This window comes from Ooceraea biroi, chromosome 6, assembly GCF_003672135.1.
Source record: "Ooceraea biroi isolate clonal line C1 chromosome 6, Obir_v5.4, whole genome shotgun sequence".
Lineage (NCBI taxonomy): Eukaryota > Metazoa > Arthropoda > Insecta > Hymenoptera > Formicidae > Ooceraea > Ooceraea biroi.
Genome location: NC_039511.1, coordinates 14,538,731 through 14,553,874, shown reverse-complemented (window position 1 = coordinate 14,553,874; position 15,144 = coordinate 14,538,731). Strand labels below are relative to the sequence as shown.

At 44.7% G+C, this 15,144-nt stretch overlaps 2 protein-coding genes across 2 annotated transcripts in view; one reads left to right on the top strand and one right to left on the bottom strand.

The window, feature by feature from the left end:
* Positions 1-491: 491 nt before the first annotated feature.
* The window catches only part of LOC105285882 (neuropeptide SIFamide receptor), a 35,729-nt gene continuing 21,076 nt past the window's right edge, over positions 492-15,144 (top strand). Inside the window, exon 1 of the mRNA XM_011350410.3 lies at positions 492-2,547. Within this exon, the coding sequence (XP_011348712.2) occupies positions 1,980-2,547 (568 nt within the window). The 5' untranslated portion in view covers positions 492-1,979. The remainder of the gene's footprint in view (positions 2,548-15,144) is intronic.
* The window catches only part of LOC105285881 (cyclin-dependent kinase inhibitor 1C), a 32,536-nt gene continuing 29,778 nt past the window's right edge, over positions 12,387-15,144 (bottom strand). The window contains exon 2 of the transcript XR_003406632.1: positions 12,387-12,939. The gene's annotated coding sequence lies outside the window, so the exon portion shown is untranslated. The remainder of the gene's footprint in view (positions 12,940-15,144) is intronic.

The window sequence follows — 15,144 nt, the reverse complement described above, 5'->3', positions numbered from 1 at the left end:
ATCTAGTTACTTTCTTAATTAAAGCATGTTTAAATAAAATTAGGGAAATTGTAGATCCCAACAAAATAGAAATAAAATTTAGAAGTATTTATCGGTACAATTGTTTCGTTTTGTCCACGAGAAGAAGACGAAACTTCCCGTCATTTGAAGACAGATATCCAACGTGAGAAATTCAGGCGACGAAATTCCGTCACGAGATAAGAAACACCTGCCGCAGAAATATTTCAACACCAATGGAGCGAGTTGTTTGAGATTCCTTCAAAATTACGTCTTTTGGCTATCTCATATCTTCTGTTTAACATTGCGTTTATAACAATATTAATTAAGTATACGTTATGTATAAGGATATAAAGTATTAGATATAAATATCTAATTAGATATAGCGAGTACATAGAGAAATAAAAATAATATTAAATATCTTAATTATAATACAGAAAAGTATTTTTATCTTTCGTAATAGTATGGTATTAGATATATATTATATTATTATAAAGATACATACAATGAATATATAACTTAGAAATAAGAGTGTTGCTTCCCAAGTGCGTTATGCGCTCATCACAATCACATAAAATATTTATATGAACATATGTATATCATGTAAAACGTGTCACCAAGTTAGTTACTTTTAGTTTTGACTTGACATCAAAACCAAACGCGTTAGTTGACAGTATCAAAATTATGTGAATAACATGTCCCTACCAAGTTCCAACCATTTTTGGTTCTGACACATCAGGAAATGTTTCGAGCGCGCGGGAATTTTCATGGAACGTCTACTCTTGTCACACATTGACACCTACAAAGATATATAACGTTTTAATATAACGCAGATGGCTGTACATTGGTCTGCGAAAATGTTAACGACAATTTTACTCGATTTTACAATTATCAATCTTTATCACGCACACAATTTGAAAGTTTCGTGCGCACGGTGTAAACGATGCGCTTGCAAAATGTACAGCGAGTCGCCTGGCGACAGTTGGCTGGGGTGCCTCGGACGCGGGGGTGCAACGCGGGTTACGAATTCGTCGCGCGTGTTTCGACGGGACAAGAGAACGGACACGCGCGCCCGTTCTACGTGGAGCATCATGTTGTCATCGTCGTCGGGTGGTCTTTCCATTTTCCCGTTCCGCTCGTAGTCCGGCGTGCCTATGAGTTGCGCGCGAGCACTCGCATGCGGGTGCATGTGCCGCTGGATGTAAACGCTTGCGCAGACGTCGAGCATCGCCAGACAGCTCGCCGCGACGGGTGCATCCCGCGGCAGTTCGCGGTCGTCTTCTAAGGCAGGCTCATTAGTTGCTCCAGCATCCGGCCGCGACAGATACACATTTTCATACGTTCCTCGTTACTCTCGCGTGCGATCCATCTCCCCTGTCCTCCCATTCCTCCCCCTGTCCTTCAGATTAAGCACTCCAATTTCACCCTCGTTCCCTCTCGATCACCTTCTCGAGTCTCGGTTCGGAGGGTGGTTTCGCTCGGATGGTCTTTGGTGCACGTGCGAGTCGCGCTGCGCTGGACCACGCGCGTTCTCCAGTTCGTGATCGACGCACGTGAACACCGTGGATATCGTTGTGATTCCCGAGATCGATGCCGGCTTCGAGAGAGCGTGCTGCTACTGTCGTTCTAGAGTTTATCTTACGGTACCCGGCCGCACCGGAAGTCGCGTCCCATGGATGGTGTCTAGCTTTCGACGATTTCGAGCGACCGTTTCTGAGATCGTTCGCGTGAACCGGTAAAGTTCATAAGTTCAACCGATCGTGGTGCACCCCCTCGCATGAACCCCGACAAGTTGCTGCGGCCTGAGCGCGGAAAGGTCTAGGTTGCCAAAGCCGAGCAGAACGAAGCGACGTCCGCCGCGAGCCGGACGGGGAGGACGCGTAGGCGTCGGGGTTGATCGGGGTCGTCGACACGACGCCAGGCGCGGCGGGGAAGAGGAGGACGACGGGGGCGACGGTGCGCTTACGCTAGCGTTTCGGCTGATGGTCGAAACGCCGATCCGCCACTTGACGCTCAAGTTCTCGATGCTGCAGCCACCGTCTCCCCTCCTGGAGATGGCGTCTCTGCGTCTACCGGACTCGGAGGAGTTCGACGTCGACACGCGCCGCAGGAGCAACAACGGCAACGTGCCGGTCACGACAGTCGCGTCCGCGCCGCCGGGTACCGGTGCCTTGTTGCAGATGAGGAACGATCTTGGCGATTACCTCAGCAACCTGATCACGGAGGCGATCGCGACGACAAGTCCGCGAGCCACCATGGAGGACCAGATCCACGGACTGTTCAACGCTAGCAAGACCAATCTATCAGCGATCGAGCAAACGCCCGATCGGCTCTACAGGCACAGCATGGCCATGTCGGCGGTCTATTGCGTGGCTTATGTGGTCGTCTTCGTGGTCGGCTTGATCGGCAACAGTTTTGTCATCGCCGTGGTGTATCGGTCGCCCCGCATGCGGACCGTCACGAACTTCTTCATCGTCAATCTCGCGGTGGCCGACGTGCTCGTCATCGTCTTCTGCCTGCCAGCCACGTTGATGAGCAATATCTTTGTGCGTAAGTATCGAGACATTGTTTGACGATTGTGCTTCTCTTTCTTGCGCTTTGTACATTATTTTTATCTTGGGCAATGGATTTGCGCATCTGTTTAGGGTGATAAAAGGCTTTTAGCGTTATAAAAGGGTGATAAAAGGCTTTTAGGTCATAATAGATATCTCTCTCTCGAAAGATCGTAAAAGCATTCTCGAGATATTTATCGGTAGATTTAATCAATTTTTACCGCGGATTTATCATACTTTAGGGAATTATTCGTTATCTCTACGGGACACGCGAAGAATATTCCTTCGGGTGTCGAACTCAGGTGTAAATTCCTTCAGGTAAAAAATCCTCAGCCAATGATGTCTGTGTGCTCCATTTAGGAGCGGAGAGATCCGCAAAGGCAATTAAGCGTACATCGTAATGAGTATGGTTCGCATATTCTGGCTCGACAGAATTCTGCAGGGATTCCTTCGAGCTTCTTTGCAGATCGAGCATGGGGGGGGGGGGGATCTGGTGCTGGGCCAGAGGGGAAGGTGGTGCATTCCCTTCGTATTACCGAATCGATCCCTTTGCGTCTCTCTCCTCCGCTGTTCGCACTTGAGACAGCGCTTGAACGCGCCATCCAATTCTCGGCTGTCTACAACCGGATCGCGCGAGTAATCGACTCGCTCTTGAATAACAGCGCTCGGCGAATTAACGACGCGAAGAGTTGTGCAACGGTGCAAGAAGAAAACGGGCGGGTCGCGTGCGAATTCAGACATTACGTCGAATGTCGATGTATCGACGACACGAAAAGACGTAAGAACGAACATGCCCAATGCGGGACAATGCAAACAGACAGCAGACTTATGGCACCGATCGCAATTTGAGCAAACAAATGGCGTTATTTGCATTTCCATGAGCAGAATCACGCGCTCGAAAAACACGAGACCCGCTCCTCTTTAGAAAATCAACGAGTCGTAGCGGGCGTAACTCTGCCTGATAATACGCGCGTGGAAATCTCGCGGTTTCTACGCGTCGCCGGCTCGCTCGCGATCCGCATACGCGGGCTTTAAATTAGCCCGCATCTGTAGTTGTCCCATGTATAAGCAGCACCGCGGCACTCACGTGAAAGCTCATTGTGATCCTGCAGCGGTGGACCGCTGCGAAAAGTCGGCGCATTAAGGGGGGAGCCTGCTTTAGAACGTTGAAAATAAGGTATAATTTTACGAATTTTTTTTGGAGAAACTATACAGCGGATCATTATAAAACTTTTATGCATTTATTAGTACATGTTTAAAGATAAAAAAAATTATTTTTTGATTTGAATATATCGCCTGTAGAGGTCGTCCTGGAGGCATCTTAGTGCAGCCGGCATTGTAAATTGGTGAGCATTCTCCTGCCTCCAAATTTCATCCAAACTGAAAAATTGAAATATTTTCTTGTTATTTATGAATTCCCATCGTCGATGAACCTTTAATATTCATAAAAACATTAAGTTAAACAATTATTTTTGCATGAAAAAGTTCAAAAACTTTGCCTAAAAATCGTACTTTTGTGTTCTAAGCTCCACCATTTTGGCACTTTTCAACTTTTTTCTTCTCTCTTTGGTTCATCGACGATGGGCATTCATAAATAACGAGAACATATTTCAATTTTTCAGTTTAGACGAGATTTGGAGGCAGAAGAATGCTCACCAATTTGCAATGCCGGCGACGCGGCTGCACTAAGATTTCTCCAGGACGACCTCTACAAGCGATATATTCAAATCAAAAAATAATTTTTTTTATCTTTAAACATGTACTAATAAATGCATCAAAGTTTTATAATGATCCGCTGTATAGTTTTTCCAAAAACAATTCGTAAAATATACCTTATTTTCAGCGTTCTAAAGCAGGCTCCCCCCTTAATTCCATCGCGCAACGTAACATCCGAATTTAGTGTTACTCGTCAAGCACTGCAGAGTTCCAATTAACAACATATTATTAAATTACCAGCGGCATGCGTGGTAATAAAAATGCGAAAGATCGAAAATGACGGTGCTGCTTCGTAATTTTCCCTCGTGTGTTCCTTCATTACTTTCACCCAAGTGCGCGAGTATTTAAAGCTGGAGTTATTTACAATTTTAATTTGCACCAGCTCGCGCGCATCGCGTAGAATGAATGCGTGGCCATATGCGTGGCGTGCGGAGAACGGCTTCCTGCACTTGTTATCGGGCTTATCCACATGGTATATAATTCAACGGTCGCATACGTTAAAAATTTGCCACGCCGTTTCCTGAGCGGTGCGGCGTGACGCTCACACGCCATCAACAGCGTCGTCATTTTTCGCGATCATTCACAGAATGATTAAAGGTAGACGCGGTCAACACCGCGTGTACGCAGTGTGCGGTATATTTGCATAATTACGGTAGCGAGGCGCACGATCCTAAGACGCAATCGTAAACGTAAACGATCCTAAGACGCAAAACGGGGGCGTAAAGGCGCCCGTCTTTACGGGCACGTTTCGTTTCCTGTCGGCGGCGTTTTATCGGCGGCAGTTACCGGGAATACGCTATTAGGCCCGCCGAGATTTCTCGGCTATCCCGAGCCGGCGCCGTCGACGCTGGAAATGTCCGCTATCACGCCCGTTCGATTAATCCGCGATCAGAGCGGTCGCTTTTGCTTCTTATCGGCAACGACACCCTCTGATAGAAGATCGATTTGGCGGAGGCCAAGTCGAGCTGCGGACGCCGATGCGTCCGACCCTGAAGCGCACCAGACATCTCACAAGTAACACTACCCAAGTGTCACACGCCGATTTTGATAAGCCTTGAATATGTTGTTGTCTAGGTCAAAATATGAGATACATATTTTTTTATATCGGCCCGTTTTGCCATTAAGGGGGTGAAACACCCTCTTGAAAAAAATCGGGTTTTATATTTCTTAGCGAATACCGTCGAAACAATAAAACATATAAGAAAAAGTTTCAAGTAAAAGTTTTATGGATTCTAATGTACTTTATAACAGTGCAATCAGATTTTTCGAAAATGTCATATTTTTCAAAATTCCTTTCCCCCTCCACAATTTTTGAAAATTTTAAAATTTATCTTTCAGCAAAACTTCAAGCATATTTAACGACAATTCAACCATATATGATAAGGTCATATTCTGAAAACGCATTTTTCAAAAATAAGCTAAAAGTACCTCTATATCGCTACATACGCGCCCCGTCCGTATTCTCGTATTTAATACGCTAGTTACTCCTGGCAACAGTTTTTTCGCCCAGAGATAACAATGAAGTCGGGGGATTACTTTTAATTAACAAAATAAGTCAGGTTCTCGCCCTCTGCCGGACCCAGAAATGGTCAACGTAGAGCTGACAAGAAAATTTTACTTTTTTTATTTTTATCAATATTTCTAAATTTGTTTGTTTTTTTCTCTATAATTGCATATATACTAACATTTCTTATGAATCTGATTGCACTGTTATAAAGTACATTAGAATCCATAAAACTTTTACTTGAAACTTTTTCTTATATATTTTATTGTTTCGACGGTATTCGCTAAGAAATATAAAACCCGATTTTTTTCAAGAGGGTGTTTCACCCCCTTAATGGCAAAACGGGCCGATATAAAAAAATATGTATCTCATATTTTGACCTAGACAACAACATATTCAAAGCTTATCAAAATCGGCGTGTGACACTTGGGTAGTGTTACTTGTCAGCTCAGTTTGCCTGCAGCGGAAGAAACGTTACGCAATCTCTTTGTTACAAATGATTCCTGGTGCGTCTCCCGGCGTAGACGTGACGCGTCGTGATACGCAAGTGAACGTAATTTAATCTAACGAGAGGAAAGCGTGCCGTGAAACTTTCCAACTGCCGACAGTGCGGCAGTAAAGCGCTAATTATGCCGCTGCCTTCTCGCTGGATGCAATCGTTGTCCGACGCGATCGTCGAGCCAAGCGGTTCGCCGCGACGTCCCGTTGCGTTTGCATATTGTCCGGTGCATCCGTGCACTTGCACCAGGCGAGAATGAAAACGTGCGACGATTCCGTTTTCGTTTCGTTTGCAGAATTTCCAACGAATTTTGCCCTATTGATGCTGGTATGGTCTGCCAACTTGCTGCAGCTCATTGACTATTTATGAGACGAAAAGTAGAGTGTGACAGGGTGCCGAGATGTAGATTACTGGTTGGCATTAGGTCGTTATAGATAAAGCTGATGGTGGATTGCTGCTAAAGCTTCTCGTTTCTAAGCGGAAGAGTAGACTCCAGCTACTCCTTCGAGGGTAGCAATTTTATTTCCGTGCGAGCTACGTTTGATTTACGTACCCTCTTTTATCAAAGGGGCAATTTATAGACAGACGTGACTGATCCATGGATGTGCACGTGCCCTAAGCGAAATGTTGACGTTTTTATGGCGAATTGTACTTGTTATAGAACTACTCGACTTACTAGCAACTTATGACGCAAACTGGAATTTTGTACAAGGAATATGCAGCAAGTGTCGCTTTTGCAGTCACTATGTATAGATACTGTAGCATATTTTGAACTATATATATAGACACTGTATATCTTGGACTGATGCATCAGTATCTATATACTGATGCATTAGAGTCTGCACACTGTACATGACTGTGGATATAAGGAGAAAATAAGTAACAATAATTCAATAAATATAACTATTAGCATTTGATGATGTTATGTTAAATATTGATTTTATTACTCAGTATTTTTTATTACGGAAGTCGTCTTAATATCTCGACGTGACGCACTCCCCTAAAAAATATCTTTCTAAAACGTATGTCTAATAAATGTTAAGACATTTAGGACGCATTTACGGATGCACGTAACATCACTGCACGCTGATGTATCTGTATATACATGTGCACACATGTACACGTCGGTCGCCTTGTACCGCGAAGCTCGCTTCCCGTTTGCTTTGACATGGAAATTGGCAACGATCTCGGGATTCTGGACTAACGACACGGTAAATCGAATTACTTGCGTTCGGAGTCGATCATCGAACCGCGCTCTTGCGATGCACGCGGCATAAATAAAATCACGCCGAATTTCGCAAAATGGGCGAGCAATAGATCCGAAAAGTTGCGGTAGCACCTTTGACCGGCTAAACCAACATTAATGTCACAACAGGGATGTTATCAATTTCACTTTAGATCAATAGCAATGAAAGAGACAGAGAGGGACAGAGAGAAAGAGGACGAAAGAGAGAATCGCCGCAATCTCAAGGGTGCACTCAAAGCTTTTCGAGTCGCTTTTCCGCCCAAGTGCCTGGCAAGTTCTTTCTTCAACAAACTCTCCACAAAGTCTCGAGTTACAAATTGTTCTAATAAAGCGGCGATACAAAACTGCGCCGTCGTTAATCAAGGTCCGTCTTCTCGCGCCTACTTTGTCGCCGAATGTTCTTCAGCCCGGTGAGCACCGCGCCTAAATTTAAGGTCCTTTGTTGGCAAGCCGGTAAATCACCGCCCTGAAAATCCGCCCGGCATAAATTCCGTCCAGTCGTTTGTTCGTATCGCGACGGGGATGCGCCAATACTGCGACAGTATAGTGATACAGCGGGGATCAATAGTTGTCTTTTTGCATCCTCCTCGCCAAACCCTCTTAATTCCCCGGCTAGCGCCGATTAATCCTCAAGTGTTGCGCGGGGCACGGGGTGTAAAACGCATCCTGCGAAAAACTTTCGTAGAATTCAGCTGATACTACAATAGTGGCGAGTACAATGCCGGCTACCTTTTATCTTCCACATAAGACTACCCCGTATGAAGCGTTATGTCGAGTCCACCTCGAATAACGGCCACAAAGGCTCGAGGTATTTTACGAATGTGTTGAAGCGCAGCATTCTACGTATCGTTATATCACATACGCGTACACAGGTAACACACATACACCTTATGTACACGTGGAAACGTAAAGCGAGTGTATCGAGTACGGTAGCTGCGTATGTTCGTGTGCGTGTATAGGTGTTTGTGTGCGTGTACGTGCGTGTCCGTGTATGTGGCACAGGGTGAACGCCCTAAAGTGACCGCCTCCCGCACCCTCCACCTGCATCCACCGTTTCATACGGGGCTCTCTCACCCCAAGGAAACTGGAGCTCGGTAGCCCTCCGCGCGCCGTCTTCCGGTTCGATCTTTTCTTTCCCTCCCCAGACGCTCTCTCCTCGCTATTCGTGCCCTGCGCCTGTTAACAACTTTTACTGTTCATCAACGCCACTTAAGGGAAATCCGTGGAGGCGCGTCCGTCCCCCTAAGCTCCTTAGCTGCCCGATATAGCAAAACTGATTAGAAGTCGAGCATTGTCTTAATGTATATAGGTAGATACGCTCCTCTGCTATAGCGTGTTTGTCCGTTCTATTGATAATTCGATCTACATCGGGTGCTGGTAGTAACAGCATCGATTTACGATTAAGTGCTTACGATTTAGCTTCGAGAGTTCCAATTGATTGTTGACCAACTTTGTTTGTCTATTTATCAAGAAAATTGTGTAAACCGATATTGCATTGGAGATTTATGTGTAATTTTTATTCCGCCGAGAATAATAGTGTTATATCTGGTGAAAAACGAAAGAATTAATATAAAATTAATATATATAATATAAAAATTAATTTTAATATCCTACTTTTCTGTTCCCTTCTTTTCTTTTCTTTATACGAAGTAAGAATTGGTAGCGGCCACGGCAAGATTTTCAGCCGAGCGAGTGCAACGATAAGAAGTAAGAAGCAAGACCGACGTCTTTGTCACGATATTTTCTCAGCTGAAACACAATAGGTTCAATACGATGTACACAACTGGTACTCTCTTGTAATCGAATGCGAATGTCGCCATCGAGGCGCGGTATAATTATAAACGCGTTATTAAGTTTACAATGCGCGATGTTAGTCATGAAACATCTGAAGTTAATACAGCGCATCTTGCAATTCGATGTGTATTTTCAATAAAGCAAAAAGATATTATAGATGGCTAATGAAAAGTTAAATGAGAATATTTTAAGTTATCCGATTTATTTCCTTATTTAAAAACTCATTGTTTTTATCGTTCGAACAAAATTGTCGTTAATATAAATTCAGCTTATGCCAATTGTGCAAAACGAGTGAGTAAATCGAGACAAACGTGTTGAGAGTGAGCTTAAATATTTGATTTTAGAAAATTGGCCTCATTTTTCACTATTCTAATTCGATTATTAATTCAAGATATCAAGATTAAATATAAAATAAAATAACCATCAAAGGAGGAATTAGAGTTGCAAGAATTCTGTGCTCTTTTACTGATTATACAACTAACTGCCATCGAGAATCCTTTTTTTTTAAAAAGCGTGACATCTTTTTCGATATGTGTATCTTGTGTTATGGCTAGTTCGATTGCGCCCGCCTTCCGAATTCATCTCTCAGGCGTACATGTCTGCTTCGTAGAATTTCAAAAGTGCAGCACACCGATAACCTGGCCCAAACCGAGATCCATACAACCTGTATTCGTGTCAAGGCGAAAGAGGCCAACACTCTCGCTTGGCCTACATCGGCCGATCACACTCCAACCCCCGACTTCGACCCCGTTCGCGACCCATCGTCTCTCCGCGCGCATCTATTTTCCACCTCGCGTACCGTGCATCTCTCTCACTCTCGCGTTTTTTGTGGAAAGACAAATCCTCTGAAATACGATTTCTCTTGAATAACAACGATCAATTCAATGAATAAAATTAGTGTAGCCAATCGTATTGATCCAAAGTGATCTGTCAGGTGAATTATTTTTATCAACCTAATCAAACTAAATGCGTTGTCGGCATGATGCAACGTTAGTGCCACTCGCGAGGGTGTACAACCCCGTCCGTCCGATTCCGCCGAGTAGTATCTCGTCTTTACGTGACCCAAAAAGTGCAGCCTACCGCGTGCAAGGGTTGAAAATAAGTATGTGCATGGCACGTGTTTCCATATATACGTGCGTGATATCGCGGTGCCGGTTGCGCTACGATAAGGAAGAATTCGCAACGCTTTGTTACCGAAGAATTCGCATGTTGCGTGCCGCGGGATTGCACGAAGTACGTGCATATATCTGCGGGGTGGTATGTTGTGGCCGCGCCAGCAGACCTGCATCCGCCGGTAGGGGTGTGTTGGCACCGTGTCTACAGGTGAACTAACTAGGTCGGCGTCCCAGTTGATGGGGTTGGAGAATGGGCGGAAGGGGGTGATCGCCGGGCTGGCGGCGAGTTTACCTGAGGACGATTAACCGGCGGCGTGCCTTCTTTTTGTTCTCATCAAGCGGCAAAATTGTTCTGAGTTCTTTTCTTTCCTCCCCCCTTGAACAAACTATCCGTAAACGTCTTCGTCGTTGTCCTCAGGATTTCTCGATTATCCTTCTGGTCAACCTGGAACTTTTTTATGATTTCTATTTGCAGAACCGGACCTCGATTCTGTCCCAAGACCATGTTGCCACTCGATCTTCCTCCGAGTTCCTTGAACTTTCGGTAGAAATGACTATTCGAGGAAACCGCGAATAATCGAACAGGTGATCCATTGGAAGTAAAACCGGTAGGCAGAGACATGGCCCAGTTTGTTGGACTTGGTCCGTCCAAGGTCGTGCCACGCGGAAAGATAATTACGTATTTAGGTCAGACGAGCGAATATCTGTACAGTTTGGTCTTGATGCACGGATAGCGGGGTAGGCCCGTGCGTTTGCACATATATACATATCAGCCTATTAATTTTGATTATTCTATACATCCATCGCAGTCAAATAATTTCGCGAACTCCGCAAACTTACCTGTGTAAATATAGCGGTCATCACAACGATAATAAATTTCTTTAATTAGTTCTAGTCGGGGGAAAGAAATCGGTTGTTTAATTTTTTGAGTAATAAATAAACGCGTTTAAGTCTATGAGGAAAAAGTATGCAGCTGAGCGACATTTCGGAGAGAAGGGACAGCTATGTTATGACCTGTACTGTACAGAACGCTGTAACAAAGTTTACATCAGACAGGCACTGGAAAAAAAACGGAACCATAAAACCTCGAAGGATTAAGCGTTTTAGGGACCACGCGACTTTAATAACTTCCTATTCTCATTTAAAAGTTGTCCCGTTGAGGGGGCGGTGCTTCATGAAGTTATTGCGATAATCTCGGATATCGCGGGTTTAGATCAATAATAATTTATGATGGACATAGCAATGACTCTCCTGCTTGACGAACTCTTCCTAGCAAGCTTCGAGTTCTTGATCTCGGCAGAGGATCGTAATTTCGTCTATGGCATTCGTTATTTCGGTATCTTACAGTTGCGCTGTAAACTCTGGAAGCGGCTTCTTGTCGCGGTTTCATTCCGGCACACTCCACCCTCTCGTATACTCCGCTGCAAGCACTAACTCACGTTTCCGCAGACATTTACAAGAACCAAAAGCGTACACGGATGCGTATGCTCGTCCGTCGAGCGCTTTGCTGCGCGACTTTCGCGGTGTCAGTCTCAGCATCGAGGCACCGTCGTGTTTCCGACCGCAACTTGCGACAGTGAGTTCGCGGCAACTATTATCCAGAAATTCGTCGAGAGATGCGCGCGAGTCGAGAGCTGCTTGATGCCAAGGATGAGTATAAATCTAGCCAATGTAACCGCAACGGTGGCACCGATAGCTTGCATTTCTACTAACGATATTATGGATGTAACGTGTCACATACGATGTGGATCGATGAGCTCTTCCTGCTGCATAAGTGACAAGTCATTTATAATATGTCTCCAAATCCTGCAAGAAATATCTTCATTTTTAATCGCTCGGAAATCCCTTTTATAAAGCAACGGTGAAAAAAGGCTAGTTAAACCATTTTTAAGCAGCCTTTTTCTTTCTTCTCCTCTTTTTTTCTTTCTGAAATGAGGTCGTGATTAAAAGTTAAATTTGCCGATTACAGTACCAGGAATAAAACAGTATATTCTTGTGCATTCTAGATATCGATGTCACAACCAGAAGCGTATAGTTACGCGATAAATCTACGCGACCACGCGTATCGTCATTGAGAGATTACAGCCAGCTGTTGTAATCTTGATGAGTTGCTTCAGTTACGTAATAGGTTGTTCTATTCGATTAAGGATGGAGGTCGGTGCCGGCTCATCGAAGGGTGGTTTCGCGATGAGCACATTTCCGTGCCCAATTACAGATGTAGGACCTTAATACCGATATCGCGTGAAGGATCGACGACATTTTCGTCCCTTGGGAACTTCGTACTTCTTCCCTCGACCTCCGGCGGTGCGTTTGAAGCCACTTCGTGCCTTGAAGGGGGTAGAGGCCAGTGGGACACACTGCCAGCGCACACCTGTACAGCGCCGGTATTCGGGTCATGCATCTCGGCCACTTGCACTAGGTCAGTACCTCCCTCGTCCATTCCGTTGCATACTTCCCCTCGTGCGAACCTCTGACTCGGCATGTACACGGGCTGAACCGCTAGGTGCACCCTGTCGCTGAAACAGATTTTTATCCATTAACTTTTAAAGGAATTATATGTATACAGGGTGTCCCGGGTTTTAACCGACAAACTGCGGGAGCATATTCTACTAGTGGAAATAAGAAAAAATTCTTATATCGAGTTTGCTTAGAAACGCTTTATTACAAAGTTATAAACCAATATTGAAAAGAAATATGAGATAAGTAACAACGGATTTTTTCACAAAAATATAAATTATCTACGCAATGATTTAGTGACGCATTTCAAAATGTTGTCCTTGCACATCGATACAAGCTAGACATCGACGTAGTACAGAATTTGTTACGGTACGACATTCCTGAAAATTTTGTTGCATCTCAGTAACTGAATTAGTAATTCGTTGCTTTAAATCTATCTGGTACTCTTCTGTTAGGAAATCTACGTTGATACTCTCGTACGGCAGCTCGTGCATTTCCGTCACAGAATCCGTACACGAAATGAATATCGGTGTATTCCTCATTTGAAAACACTTTTGGCATTCTGATAGTAATTGCTAGTTGACACGACGATTGAAATCTAACAGCTACTCTTGTGAAAGTAACAATCATACTGAATCGTTTCAACATAGTGAACATGAATACACGTGAATACACGTAACATAAACATCTTCGACCTTCCAAATTCTACACTATGTTCCGTTGTTACTTATCTCATATTTCTTTTCAATATTTGTTTATAACTTTGTAATAAAGCATTCTAAGCAAACTCGATATAAGAATTTTTTCTTATTTCCACTAGTAGAATATGCTCCCGCAGTTTGTCGGTTAAAACCCGGGACACCCTGTATAAAAGTGGCTCGATTACGCCCAGACACACCTGCGACCGCCACCGGCTTTGGGTCACGCGTCTCGGGATAATGAGCGTGTAGGAATTGGTGACCCGGCGATAAACCGGGTGGATGCGGCGTCGTAATCGGGGATGCGTGCACTCGGCGAAGGCCGAATCGCGGCTGCCTCGTAGCATGCGAAATGTCGATACGGGAACACGCAGCGAGCGGCGATGACAAACGCCGAAGGCGCCGCGTGATCTCGGCGACTTCTCGCTCCGTTTCTTATGTATATGCAGCGGGTAAAACACGAATGTGTGCTGAATATACAATCGGCATTCAACATGTAGGAATTTTCTCTCTCTCGCGCGCGCGCGCGTTCTTTCAACCTAGAAACGTTACGTTAATAGAATCTGAAGTTCAAATCTAATTACTGAAATCCAAATTTAATATTGAAAATGACGGATCCACAGACGATGAAACGAGGTGTGCAGGCAACGTGCACACATTCGAGCCAGTGTTATAACAGCAGCGAGATTCGATAGATCGTAGGCAGCCTGCTGGCCCAGTTCATGTCCACACAATATAAAACCGATTCGCTTTCGCAGTGATTCGCTATCAGTCATGCGAAAATATTTTTTCATTTGGTCTCCAGCCATTCGGCACGTCGCACGCTGTGGGTGCGGGATACGTGTTCGGTTCCCGTCACGCCGGAAAATATCGGAGGAGCGGTAACGCGGCTGGTGGAAAAACTCGATTAACCTGGGGAGGGCTGTTACCGCTCTCGGTGCATCCTAGCACCTGGATCCGCGGGCAGGAGGAATCGCGTCGCGGTGCCACGCCAACGGGACCTTGAAGGTATTCGAAACCGGGGCAGTGTCCCGAGGAGAGGTCTCACGCAGTCGCAGAACGTGGGTGGTCTACACACGCCAAAGCACACCGAGCTGCCCTACATAAAGGCTGCTATACCGCTGAACCTCGTGCCCGCGCCTCGTGAATCTAGATCAGAGCCCTATGTTCGAATCCCGCGAGAACGAGCCCTCGTTCGTTATTCATGCATTTCTATATAAATATATCGTTCCCTTCAAGAGAGTCGGCGCGCCACTATTGATACTCGACTTTGATCTTTGATGCCTTCTAAAGCTGTCGTTAATCAATATTACGAATTTTTAAATACCTCGAAAATGGATTAGATCGAAAGGAACGAAGGGAATATTATATTATACGTCTATTATACATGCGATTCAGCATGTATTTTCCCTTCGTAGAATCATTTAATGGCATCCTTTCGAATCTCGCTGTGATTTTTCTCTCGCGATCTGTTGTGTAATTGCGGAGTTCGTTTTCGTTCACACTTCCTTGAAGGTCCGTATTATTAAATTTAAGAATTTACTGAAGAATATATCAATAAGTGTT